Source organism: Dermacentor silvarum, chromosome 9 (assembly GCF_013339745.2).
Source record: "Dermacentor silvarum isolate Dsil-2018 chromosome 9, BIME_Dsil_1.4, whole genome shotgun sequence".
Classification (NCBI taxonomy): Eukaryota; Metazoa; Arthropoda; class Arachnida; order Ixodida; family Ixodidae; genus Dermacentor; species Dermacentor silvarum.
The window spans coordinates 127,078,005-127,091,387 of record NC_051162.1 but is presented as its reverse complement, the minus strand read 5'-3'; the positions used below and the strand labels follow the sequence as shown (position 1 = coordinate 127,091,387).

At 46.6% G+C, this 13,383-nt stretch overlaps 1 protein-coding gene across 1 annotated transcript; it reads right to left on the bottom strand.

Annotated features, from left to right (window-relative positions):
- Window positions 1-3,369: 3,369 nt before the first annotated feature.
- Window positions 3,370-6,356, bottom strand: LOC119464261 (cytochrome c oxidase assembly protein COX20, mitochondrial). The gene is made up of 4 exons (XM_037725170.2): window positions 6,128-6,356; window positions 5,842-5,950; window positions 4,370-4,433; window positions 3,370-3,579 (listed from the first exon to the last, which is right to left on the bottom strand). The coding sequence occupies exons 1-4, from the start codon at window positions 6,170-6,172 to the stop codon at window positions 3,444-3,446; spliced, it is 354 nt and encodes a 117-aa protein (XP_037581098.1). The 5' UTR covers window positions 6,173-6,356; the 3' UTR covers window positions 3,370-3,443.
- Window positions 6,357-13,383: the final 7,027 nt, after the last annotated feature.

Genomic DNA, 13,383 nt, shown 5'->3' with positions numbered 1-13,383 from the left:
GTATTGAAGTTGCTGTTCCCATCGCCACTCGTCATGTTCACAATGCTTTGCTAGGCGGGTTCTTTTACATATGAAAGTGTAGTGACGTCACTCCCTGCTTCCTATGATACAGCTGCTGCTTTCTGACAACTGCAGTTTATGCAACTGCAATTTACTGGGAAACGCTTGCGGCGAACGCTATGCGCGAAGGCGAGCTTCCTGGTTCTTTTTTGTTTCTTTCCCCCGCACGATCGGTGCCGCTGCTGCCGTGGATGCGAGCGCCATCTGGTGGTGCTGCAAGGAACCCAGCGGCGCATGCCTTCCACTGTGATTGGTTGAGTTTTCTGTCGACGGAGATGAAGACATCCCGGGATCCTAGTCATATACAGCTTCGCTGTAAAAAAAATTGAAAAACTTGTGGCTCTTACAAAAGCGTATGCGGTAAGCATTTGCAGCTTTCACACATGTCAAGTGTCATCCTTCCATGTGCAAGCACGCGGTAGAGCTTTCACAACTTCAAAAATGCATCGCTACTCCTCTAAGGGTGCTAAAGTTTTTTTTAATGCTTCATTTCTGATTAAGTGTTTCAGAGTGACTCCGTTTGAGAAGCTTGACAACAGTGAATTCTGGGGTTTTACGTGCCCAAACCACTAAACCACAAACCGGGGGACTCCGGATTAATTTTGACCACCGGGGGTCTTCAACGTTCCCACAATGCACGGGACACGGCCGTTTTTGCATTTCGGCCTCATCGAAATGCTTCTGCTGCGGCCGGGATTTGATCCACCCGACCTCAGCAGTGCATCAGCTAACGTGGCCGGTTGACAACAGCGCTGCTGGCTCATATTGAGCTAATGTGAACTGGAAAGGTGCCCATACTCTATTTCATATGTAGCATGCAATGCTATGAAAAGTACGCAAGTAGTGCGGTCATAGGTATCCGTCTACACGTTTTGCTGTGCAGCCATTTTTGATGTGCTACGCTTCGTATGGAATCGCTATGTACATATGTATGACAACCACCACATGTCGATGTTGGGTTAGATCAGATTGCATATTATTTGTGCACCTTTGTGCTCCCAGTATGCGACATATCGTGTTTACTCGAAGATACGTCGAACACGAATGTAGATGAACCCCTACATATTGAACCCTCCGAGAATAAAAATATAATTTGAATATAGGTCGGCCCATTTCTTTTTAGAAAAAAACTAAAAACTTAGCACACGACTTTATTTATCGTACTTGATATTGTGAGCTCGGCTACTGTTTTGCTAGCCGATGCCACAAGCTGCATTCTTCTCATTGGAACTGCCAGAGAAGTCGTCCTCAGTCGGATCTTTCTCAGGCGTCCTTGGCACCCCAAACGACGTCCTCTGTGCCATTGAGTGCGTTGGATATGCGGCATTTCCAAGAGCCAGTCCAGATAATCTGCAGACGGACCTTACGGCGGGTACGATAGAGAAAACCCATTAGCTTGGTACTTTTGCTAGCTTTCTTCACGAATATAGGTCGAGATTATTTTGTCATGAATATAGGTCAGTAGCTCACTTTGGGTAACATTCTCGAGAAAAAAAAAACAAAGGTCGACCAACATTCAAATAAATACAGTAGTACTCTGTTTTGGTCACGGTGCGAACGGCATACGCTATGGCTGCTGGTCGCAGAAATGTGCCACTCTGCTTGTTCGGTGATAAATTGGTTCAGTCTTGCAGTGTCTTCCATGTAATAACTACATCATAGTTTGTGAGAGTATGGGACTTAATGTTACATTGAATTTTTTTTTTCGGATTCGCCATAGGCTGCGAAAACGTCCACAACAATGAATGCACACCTTTTACTGCCTACAAGAGCTCAAATCACCACAGGCACATTCGAAATAGCTCTGAAGGCCTGCTAGTATTATTAGGCATATCGGCGTTTGTACTGCAACAGGAGGCGGTGCATGCATGCGTGTATAATTAAATACGTACTGTGTCCCGTGACGGTTGGCCCTTTCCACTCTTGGTGTGCTTCACAGCAATAAATTCCGTTTGCTTCACCGTGTAACACCACTGTATTGCGGCGAAGCCGACCTTTTGGCATCATGCAACGCTTGTCGTGCTTTCCACGCTTCAAATGCCGTGGCAAGGATTTTTGTGCTCACGGCATGCTCAATTTCGATCTTGCCTGGATACAGCGTAGAGAATCGATGATCAATATTTGGAATTAGGCACTAGTATTCTAGTTGACATTAAGCGGAAAAAGTGGAGCTGGGCAGGCCATGTAATGCGTAGGATGGATAACCGGTGGACCATTAGAGTTACAGAATAGATACCAAGAGAAGGGAAGCGCAGTCGAGGATGACAGAAAACTAGGTGGAGTGATGAAGTTAAGAAATTCGGAGGCGCAAGTTGGAATCGGCTAGCGCAAGACGGGTAATTGGAGATCACAGGGAGAGGCTTTCGTCCTGCAGTGGACATAAAATATAGGCTGATGATGATGATGATGACTAACAGTCCGAAGGCGAGCGTTTAACCCACTACGCTATACACCCACGCTTGCAGAACTCCGCTGTTTCATTAGATTTCACAAGCGTGGAACTGGCTTAAATATTTATTAGTATTATAGTTAACGCAACCCTTATATTACTGCTTCGCCGAGGTCATCCTCGGTCGCGAAGGCCCTCCCTGTAACGGATCTGCATTGACGCAAACCCTATAAAAAGCGCGCCAAAGTTCTAAACATGAATGAATTTTCAAGATTTAAGAAAATGAAGGTACAGTAAAATAAAATGTTCAGGTGTTTCAGTTCCTTCAGTTCCGATGGCTCTTCTATACTCACATTATTAGGAGAAAAGTATGTCTGCCTCACTGAAGAACTCATCACATTCACTACACTAGTAGCCTTTTTATAGAGTAAAAGATCTGTATGGTATAAAAAGAACACCCTGTAAGTCAGCCCACTTCCTATGTATGTGCGGGCCATTGATGGGCTTGAGTTATAATCTTATATTGGCCCACTCAGTAGGCCGCATAGGCACATATGTACACGTACACATTATATACTGGTCTGCTTCCTGTGTAGGTCACTCTTGGGCCTGAGTAGGTACATTTGTAGTACAGACATGAACATATATTGGCCCACTGCCTGCTGGTAAGCCACTCGTATACCTGAGTAATCAGGTGTACACAGACATGTTACAGACATATATTGGGCCACTCTTTTTGAGTAAGTAAGCCATGTGGGCACATGTGTATGTAAAGACATGATGAACATTCACTGGTCCACTTCCTTCATGAGTGGGCCATTTATGGTACTGAATAGGCACATGCATGTACAAACTATGACCGTTAGTGTTGAGAGCACCTCACAAACCAGCCATTGCGAGGAAAATGAGGAGACGTGTACTATGGTAATGAATAATATTTACTACAGTATAAATTTGCAGGCGGGGACATTGTTACCTTCACTGGTCGCACGTGTTATGCATCTTCTAGTTTTGGCTTCGGCTTGTCTGGCTTCTGGTCACTGCCTCGTTCAACAATGGCCGCCTGGATCTCCCTCTGCAACCTCCGATACTCGAAGTTCTGTACAGAGAACTGGTACCGACAGTAAAACCTGCGTAAAGGATGATCACAGCTCATTAGTAACACGGACCGATAGGTATTCATACCTGCCAATCTGTGGAACTTGAAGGAGTACTGACAGTAAATTTTTGTTATGTTCTCACTGCTTTATTGGATAGCCATTGACCCAGTAATTATGTTCTAGAGCCTCAACTCCGTGAGAGCGCTACAAATAATTACACTACGTTTTAATGGAACCAGTTCAGAATGCGTGCTAAGTGCAGCATGACTTGCCATGTCATGAAAACCTGTTGTGGGGGTCCTGTAGTGCTATATGCTGAAGCATACACACATGCTATGGCCATGCTGCTAAAGGCTAAGTTCATTCAGCAGTCGACGGGATGTAAACCCTTGCATTTCCATGGGAAGCGAACAATAGGAAGAGCTAATATGGCACGTTTCGGCGACACGGTCATTTTATGGCCATCTACCACACACTGGGTGACTGGCTGGTGCATGGCCGCCATCTGCAGTTTTGCCAACATGATCAGTCTGTCTCTTTTTTCATGTATGAAGCCATGTTGCACTGGACATCCATATTGAATGGGTCATATGGAAGGCGGTGTAAACAATTATTTGTGGCGCTCTCAAGGAATTCAGGCTTCGCAGTGTAATTACAGAGTCAGCATACCTAAAAAAGCAAAAGAAGCAAGGTACAAAATTTTCGTCAGTACTCTAAGTTGTTGATTCAATACACATTCAATGGCGAGTATCCAATGGTCCAAGCTGTGGCTCAACAACAGCTGGGTGCATAATGGGAATGTTTGGAGTGACCGACTTACCAGTAGAACATTGTAATGCCGACGAACGAATACACGGCTGCGTCTGCGGACCGCCGAGGCCTGCCTGTCAAAGAAAATATTGTACGTCACGTTCTAGAAAAAAGAAAAATATCCAAACAAAAAGGAACACAACTTGCAGGTCATTAAGCAAATCTTCTGAGAGATATTTGTTAACAAAATGCTGACGAGAATTTCATGGAGTACATTTCATAAAGTGATTTGGATATTCCATATAGATTAGTACTGCAACAGCTGCACACAAACAAGAGAAGGACTGAGCGCTACAAACAACTGTTTAATGACAGATCACTGAGTTTGCATACTGCTGAGTGTGAGTTCATGAATGAGGTCCTTTGACTTGCACGAATTTTCTTATCTCCTGGTTCTTTTTGTGCAGTGATGCAATTGTGTGGCTGGCACATGTACTCCACTTAGAACATCTATCAGTGGGTGGCTTTCATTAAACAGCCGTTAGAAACTTTCATCCAAGTCTGTTTTGTGTTTGTGTCTGTTGCAGTATATTCTGCGTTACTGTACCCCTAGCTAGAATGCCAGCCCGACGACTAGCAAAACAGCCAGTCCTACACTCGTACGTTTTGTCAAATGTCCTCATGGCAATAATTTTAAGTGACTCTCTGCAATTTTCGCAGTTGATGTTTAATGCTGTATTTGAACATTCACTAGTAGGTCAGTGTTGAGCACCACTGAAGATTAAGGGTGTCCAACACTGACATAATTTAAGTTGTTGAATATTCATTTATGTTCAAATATAAGGGATAACAACAGTTATTGGAGTCTACAGGGGTACCGCAGTTGCTGTACAGAGATGCCAGTTGCTGAGTAAATGCACGGAACAGCGAATTTCCGCTGAATAATTTCCAGTCATTCAATAGATGCTTTGCCTTTAGGCAGCCTACGAACTTTTGCACTCGATTAGGCAAATAAATGTGTTATTTGGGCAATATCATTATCTTTACATCTCTTTAAAATGATGCGCAATGTTGTAGCATTACACATTACTTTTTCAACAAACACATCACTCTACGTGTATTTTGGTGATGCGCTGTTTCTGCGTTTCACTGTCGCTGTGATCGTGCGCCAGGTACGATTACTCTTCGGTTGTTTATCACTGAAGCTCCTGTACTGACCGAACGTCTAGTTTTGAAAGGCATTACATGTATCAAATGATGTAAATAAGTAATTTCCTTTTAGCCAGTCGGGCTTCACCTAACGTTTATATTTCACTTTGTTAAGAAATTAATAAATATTCGGTATTTAATTTGATATTCCAAGGTTGTTTTTACGGAACTTTCGTATTAGAAACGATTCGGAAACTTCGAACACCCCGGGTTGAAATGCGTTCAGTGCAGGACCAGTTTATCGAGGCAAATGACGTTGGTCACTTGAGTAACGTAGTTCGGTCTTCTGGCCCCTGGTAGCGAAAGAATACCGATTAAACAGTGCTCACTCACTTGTCAGCATAAACGTGCCAAATCCTATGCCAAGGCCGCTGAGAATTCCAGTGATGAAAACTTGCCTAAAGCAAGGTATTTCTTCTATGTTGCGGCCCATGAACATAACCTGGATCGAAAGGAACACACGGTCACATATTTCGACCTTGAAGAGCACATGCTTCGTTCAGGCCCAGTCTTCAACGCGTGGGAAACCAAATGAGTCACAAAGGTTCGACCGTACTGTTATTAGGTTGCTGTTTTATATATTCGCACCGAACATGCTTTTCCAGAGATCTACGCTTACCGGTTTTCTGGGTGGATCATCGATATCACCGGCGTTCCTGGCCATGATTACTGCTTTAAAATGACCGAGTGATCAGTAAGGACGTGAAAGAAGCGCACTCTCAATGGTCAAGCAATTTTAGATCCAAACAACATGTTTTGGCGCCGGACATGACAACACGCGAAGTACATGCGAAAACTTGCACGGATTGTCGTGCAGCCGACGCACAGGCGACTTTGGCTTGGCTGGGCCTGGCTTCATACCACGCTTCATGCAACCTGACTAGCCACTGTAACCTGACCTTCTGTTTTGGCCATTTTGGGTAACCATCGTCTTGCAACGTTGTTTTAACAAATGCTTAAACGTTGTTTTAACAAATGCTTAAAGTTAGATTTTGACTGCATTCACGAAAGGGGGCTTGGACGCTAAATTCAATACGTGGTCTCCTAATCCACATCTTAGTGACGGCTCTCCCTGCGTAAGAAAAGTTGATCTTGAAGGCCATGCTCTTGCTGAGCGCATACGCCAAAAGCCAATTAAGGCACCGGAAACAAGCTACAATCAAATTTCCCCAGATAATAAAAGCCAATAGACGGCAAAATAGACGAGGTACGACTGCGTTGCGGTGTAGTTCGCTCATGGTAGGTATGACGTGTTTCTAATTTCTTAATCACTTCTGGCCCATGCAATTTACAAGAGTGCGGCCTTCGAGATCGGCTTTTTATACATAGAGTCGTCACAGGGGCGTGGTTTGGACACCATTTATTCAGTTTTGTTGCAGAGGAAACCATGCGTAGTGCCTACATTACAACAGCAATGATACGAAGCTTCTCTTAAAATCCTGAACTAAATGCAACGACTGGACCATTTCATGCTCATCTTTTCTTTATGCTGGCAGCCGCAGAACGTTTAAATTTTAAATTCTCAGGTTGCAACAGTGAAAGATTTCGCTGCGACAATCAAAGAAAAGTTTGTAGCGTTTCACTCTAAAACCAGTTTACACGCTTTGGGGGTTATCTTTGTCCCACAATGATAATCGATGTCTTGCTTGCTTGCAGACTTTCTTGAAAAGTCTGCGCTCCATACTTTTCTGTCAAGAATGTTACGTCGGATAATCGTTGTGAGACATAGATACGTTCCAAAAGGTGTAAAATTAACAGTTTGTAGAGTGTTTTTGGGGCTTACACTCTAAACAAAGTTTTGTTGTCACACGTCGTTGTATGCCAGGCGTCCCCGCTTTTGCCTCACTTGCATATTATGGCAGCTGCGCCAAGGAAGCGTATTATAGAAATTATTTTTCTGCAAGTCCTGTTATCCTGCATGTATCGTAACTATGTACACTCACCACAGCACCTATGTTGCGCTGTTGCCGATTGTGGTGACCGTGTTTTTTTTTTTTTTTTTTTTTTTTTTCTACCTGTGATGTCGACGTGTGTGCGGTCACCAAATTTGTGGATGTGTTGAGAGGGGATGCTGATTCGAGCAAATAGGTTGGTCTAAGGGGACAGTGTTTAAAAAGGCAAAGCTTGCGACCAGAAGAACCGGAATGCTTTGTTTAAGTAGATGCAATGATTGAAGGACAACACCAAGTGCTTTTCTTGGGGCAGGTTTTATTGAACAGCGATAAAGGCGGTGAAATGGGATGGCGCGCGGTAGGCTAATCAACGTGTCAGCAATGGACAGCTGATTTAAAAAAAAATAGCGCATTGACATGCTCTGTTATATTATTACTTTGTACCATATTGACGATAACAAAAGAGCAAAATTCAATCGCTATTTACATCCAAGCTATATGTGTCTTCACCACAGAAAATTCACTATACACAGACAAAATTATGAAAAGCTTCGAAAAATGAAAGGATGAAATCGACTTAAGCGGTCGGGATTTTTACCACAGTGGCAAACCCGCAAACCTGGTACACAAATTTCAAGGGCAGTGGCCACGTGACCGAGGCCACGTGACCGATGCGTTCACAGTCATATTGGAGACAAGCAATTGAAGTGTGTGGTTCACTTACTCAGGTACATTGCACGTGTAGCAGTTTCGTGAGTCCTAGAAGCTTGCGAGAAAAATAAATAAATGGGTGGGGGCGGGGATTATGTGTTTGCCTTTGTTCTAACCAGTGTTACGATGACAAAATTTAGGCGCTGCCGCCTATATTACTTTCATTAGCGCAAGAATAGAATTTGAGATATTTATGCCTGTCGGCTGCAAAGTGCTGGACTAGTGGATGCGAAGAGAAATTTGTGAGTGAGGAAATCAATCAATCAATCAATCAATCAAAGCTGGATGATGATTGAACGACCACGACGGCGTCACAATGGCGGTGTGACAACGAAAGCATGACAACTGTATGACGATGATGGCGTGACGACGACGCCATGCCGAGTGTCGGATGACAAAGCTGGAATGACGGTGATGCAACGACCACTGCGCGGCATCACGACCACGAGCCCATACTTAGTGGCCCAAACTATTAGACAACTTGGGCCACTGGGTCGGGGTAGAAGGCGTGACGCCGACGACATGACGGGAGTAAGATATCGCGAAGCTGTAATGACGACAATGGAAAGCCCACGGCGGCATCACGACCAGGAACATACCTATAGCGGCCCAAGCAGGTCGATAACTTGTCCACTGGCTTAGCGTAAGAGGATAGATAGATAGGCTCAAAACGGCTGAAGTAGACAAGAACTGCTATGCGCATGAATACATGGATCTCTATGGGGATTTCAAGGGGAACGTCAGTTAGTTATATCTATTATTTAGTTATGTCCTGCTTTGTTATAACGAGGTTACAGACACTGTAGACCTCATTTGAGCTTATTTTTATAACGGCTACAGACACTGTAGCACGGCGCTCTCCATTTATCATTTGTATTTTTTCCCTAATGTTTAGTTTTATTATTACCAGCATTATGAGGACAAGAAACCTTGTGTATTAAATGTATCGTCCATAAACCGCCCGATGTGATCACCGAGTGGCTCTGGCGTTGCGGTGCTTAGCTCGAGGTCGCTGATTCGACCTCTTCCGTGGCGGCCACATTTAAATGGGGGCGAATTGCAAACAAGCTTGTGTGTACTTGGTATTTAGGTGCACGGTAAAGAACCCCTGGAACCTCTCGCGGACAGGGATACGATCTCATCACTTAAGGCTGATTCACACTATGCCACACGGCACCGATTTTGGTCTGCCGACTGTTGGCGACAGCGTTTGAAAGTGACATTGTGGTTGAATGCGAATTTCACATTTCGCTCGTAATTCCAGCAACTTGGGGTTGCAAATGCAAAATTTTTTTCTGGCAAGCAAAAGTCTCGTTATTTTACTGAGAAGCGGTTTACCTTGAACATTAGTGGGGCACCACGCGCTATCGTTCCCAATTGTCAAGCATGCTTTGCAGTATTTTCTTGTAAATAAGTCCCATTACCACTTTGGAATACAGAAACAAATTGGTTCTGTAGGTTAGCAGAATACTATTTCTGTGCAACGCACTTTCCGACTACCGGAAACCACTCGGAAAACATTATGTTATCAGCGTAATAATATAAATATTGTGTTAAAGAAAGCGCAGAAAGGCTTGTAAACATTACGCATTTATACCCCCCCCCCCCCCCTGCAGCAACTTATTCGATATAGTTCGCAGCACACCTAAACTTATTAATTTTCTTGTTGTAGTTTTTAATAGGTATGACCCGCTTACTGAGCAAAATATATTGGAAACGGTGATATGAGAAAAGGTTGCCTGGTTTTGTTACGCGATAGCACTAATTATGATCGCTGAAAACCAACGGTAGGAGCAAGGAAGCAAAGGGTTACGCTGAGCCGACTAACATGCAGGGGTGAGCTGGGCCACGGTGGAAGTAATCCATTTTATTGTGATTAGCAATTATATGGACACTTCAAGCGGATTTCTGCCGTCGCCGTGATAAAGTCGTCGCCGCGGCCGCGCGCCGTATGCGCGAGTGAAAGCGCGCGGGGGACGCGCGCTATCACGGAGAGCGAACGCACGGCGGAAAGCAAACGCGACTTCCGTCGCGCGAAAGGCCGTGGGGGTATGGGAGGGAGGCGGGGCGACGCTGTGCTGCGGCACCAAATGCGTATCTTGCAACCGGGCGCAAGGGGAACTGGCCACTCAATTTCCCACGCGAAAGGAGGAAAGTGGGAAGGCAGCGCGGGAGGGAGGGGGGAGGCAGCTTCTATACTCTGCCAACATTGTGCACTTGTACTTTGCGCCGGTGCGAGTTCTCGTGCGCACCGTATCTTGAAAGCGATCTCCACACGGCTCTCACCTTTGTATGCTCTGTGCTTTCGCTGCTCAGTTTCTGTTGAAGCGACAGACAGCAGGAACCTTCGCTCGCTGCGGTGGTCGCGCTTCCCCACGCCATCGTTCTGACAGTGGTTGTCTGCGGTCATCGAGTGTGATCTACCCATGTTTGCTTGTGCGCGCTGACACCACGCTTGTTAATTCAGTTAGTAAGCGAATGTGTCCAAGTTTATGCAGCCGATAAAACTACTATCCCTACTCCGAATAGCTCTCTACTAATTTGCTATTGCAATTGATGCTTCGCCTTTCGGGCGAAACTGCGACATTTTTTATTAAAAAATTAGGGGAGCTTCACACCAGTGGTGCGAAGATGGGCAAACAGCGAAGCTGGCGACCCCATCTAGCTTTATTTCGGTTCGGCCAAGTGTTTGCGAATTTATGGTTCGAGACTCGGCCACGTTTTGCGCAAGATCACCCCGGAATCATCGACAGCCCAAGGAGCAACGAACACTCGGTCATTAAAGTATCGGGACGCTTCTGGACGTTCAAACGCTATTGCTCGGTTGCGCGGGCTCATAACTTCGGATCTTCTGCGATTCGCCGACGTTTCGCCGCCGCTTTGGCGGCGCGATACTCGGGATCGGACCGAAGTCGTCTCACTCGCTCTCGGACTAGCGGCGCGGCGGCTTTCGCGCCGCGCTTCCTCTTCTTCGGGAGTGACGCTCTTCTTAGGCCGCCCCATCTTCGCGGCGATGTGCTCGGCGCGGAGACGGCGGGGCTTTTCGTGTCGTCGCGGCGGCGACGCGGAGCTATATATCCCGTGGGTCGGCGCAGTGACGGGACGGCTTAGCTCCGTCTCTGCGCAGCCGCGGCAACCACACCGCACGGCGCTGGTGACGTCATGACTCGGCAAGGCGAAGCGATGCGGCGCGCGCGATGACGTCACGGCTCACGCACCTGTGGCAAGGCTCGGCGCAGCTGGGGCGAAGCGTTGCTAGGTGACGCATGGTGACGTCATCGCCAGGCGGAGGTTTTGCGGCGTACACTCGACGGATCATCCTCGAGCCTAAACAGCTTCACTAGTTCACAGAGGTATGTGCCATTGCGCTTGTACCCTTTCTGCACTACCACCAGGATCGACCCACATTTCGGCGTTACACCTGACGGAAAACGCCCAGGTTAAACAGCTTCGCTGCTAAAATTATGGGAAGCTGCAGTACTGCAGCACAATACTACATAATTTTGTATTGCTTACTACTTTTGTCCGCCCTTGTATCAGACGCTCCAGACCACATTTTGCGGCAATGCCGCTAAAGCAGGGCATATGCATTACGTGCCGCAGTGACCACCTAGTTTCTTGAGAATGGCATCAAACTTCTTTCCTGATATGCTTAACGCGTTGGGCCAGCAACAAAATCGGAATGTCTGTGGCGAAGGGACTGGGCGACGGAACACACAGCATGCGCTGAACCGATAAACTACTACAGCGCAGGCAACGTAGCTGAAAACCAAATCCCACAGTTCATTGTCAAAAAGGGGCCGATAAATCTTAGCTTGTCCGGTAATCGGGTAAACGCGGGCGGACCGGGCGTTGGGGCGTTGTGGCGGGACCGTAAACGTGAGCGGCCTGTATGGTGCTGCCACCTGGTGGCGCAGAGCTCAAACAGACAAAAACGGCTAATATTGCAAGTAACAAAGTGTATTCTACTTCGCTGCTGGTGTAAATTTTCGGCAGCAACACGATTACGCCACTGCCGAAAATTTACACCAGTAGCGAAGTTACTGCAATATTAGTTAGTTACTGCAATATTAGTTACTTAGTTACTGCAATATTAGCTGTTTCACAGCCGGACTCGACTCTCCTCCATGCTCCCGGAGGGTGGAGTCGAGTCCGGCCGTGGCTGTTTTTGGCCTGTTTCAGCTCTGTGCCACCAGGTGGCAGCACCGTACAGGCCGCTCACGTTTATGGTTCCGCCACAACGCCCGGTCCACCTACGTTTACCCGATTACCGGACAAGCTAAACCTCTCTACATGAGTGCCCCATGAAAACAGAATCGCAATGGATAGACCAGGAGCAATCCACACTAAGCGTAGTGACGATTGCTCGACTAGATTTCGCAGGAAATAGTGTCCTGGAACATTCCGTACATACTGGTCGAAAAAGCTACTGACTCGCTTTTCAAAAACTCGAGTAGAGCAGGACGGCCGACAGCTTGAAGTTTCCTTCACGTAGCGAGCGCGCGCGCGGCGTGGCAGCGGAGTTTCCCCATTTACGTCACACGCGAGAGGGCGCCACTCAAAGATCTCGGTGGCCGCTTCTGGTGCAGCACGTCAAGGACGTGCTGGGCCAGGAGGCATGAGCCTACCAGGAGGCCCGGACTTGGGCTTTAGTTGCTTCGGTGTTAATAAATGTTATTTATCTCTCTCGGGGCGAATAGTAATTTTTGTAGAAAACTGTGTGGGGGCTAACTTCTCGTAGCTTTGAGCACTGTGTATTGAGATGAAGGAGGTTTTACAAGATTTTTAACGCGACAGCGTTAAGGGCCCCGTGTCGCAGAAAATCCGGCGTCGGCGTCTGTGTCGGCGTGAGCGCGGGCTCGCCGGCGTCGTTGGCGGAAATAATCATCCCGAACCACCCCGACCGCGCAGGCCCTCCGCGTGGCGCAAGGCGAGAGTGAACAAAATTGAATTTCTCAAAGTAAAATCCGTCAGAAAATTCGTAAAGTACGACTTAACCACAACCTACAGATGTGATAGCGTCGGAGTGTAATCTGAATATACGATAAAGAAAGCGTGATAAGCAGTCAGGGATCTTTGAATGCTATCGCGTTCCAAAGGCGAAGCTTAAGCGTCCTCGAATTTTTTTCCCCCTCGTGCGCTAGCATCGTGCCCTCTCGTATTCAGGGAGCGTGAGCGCGTGATAGAAGACGACGACGACGGTGATCCGCACACCATCAAAAGTGTTGCATGAACGTTTGCATATAGGGAAGGCACGATGCCGGGTCCAAGC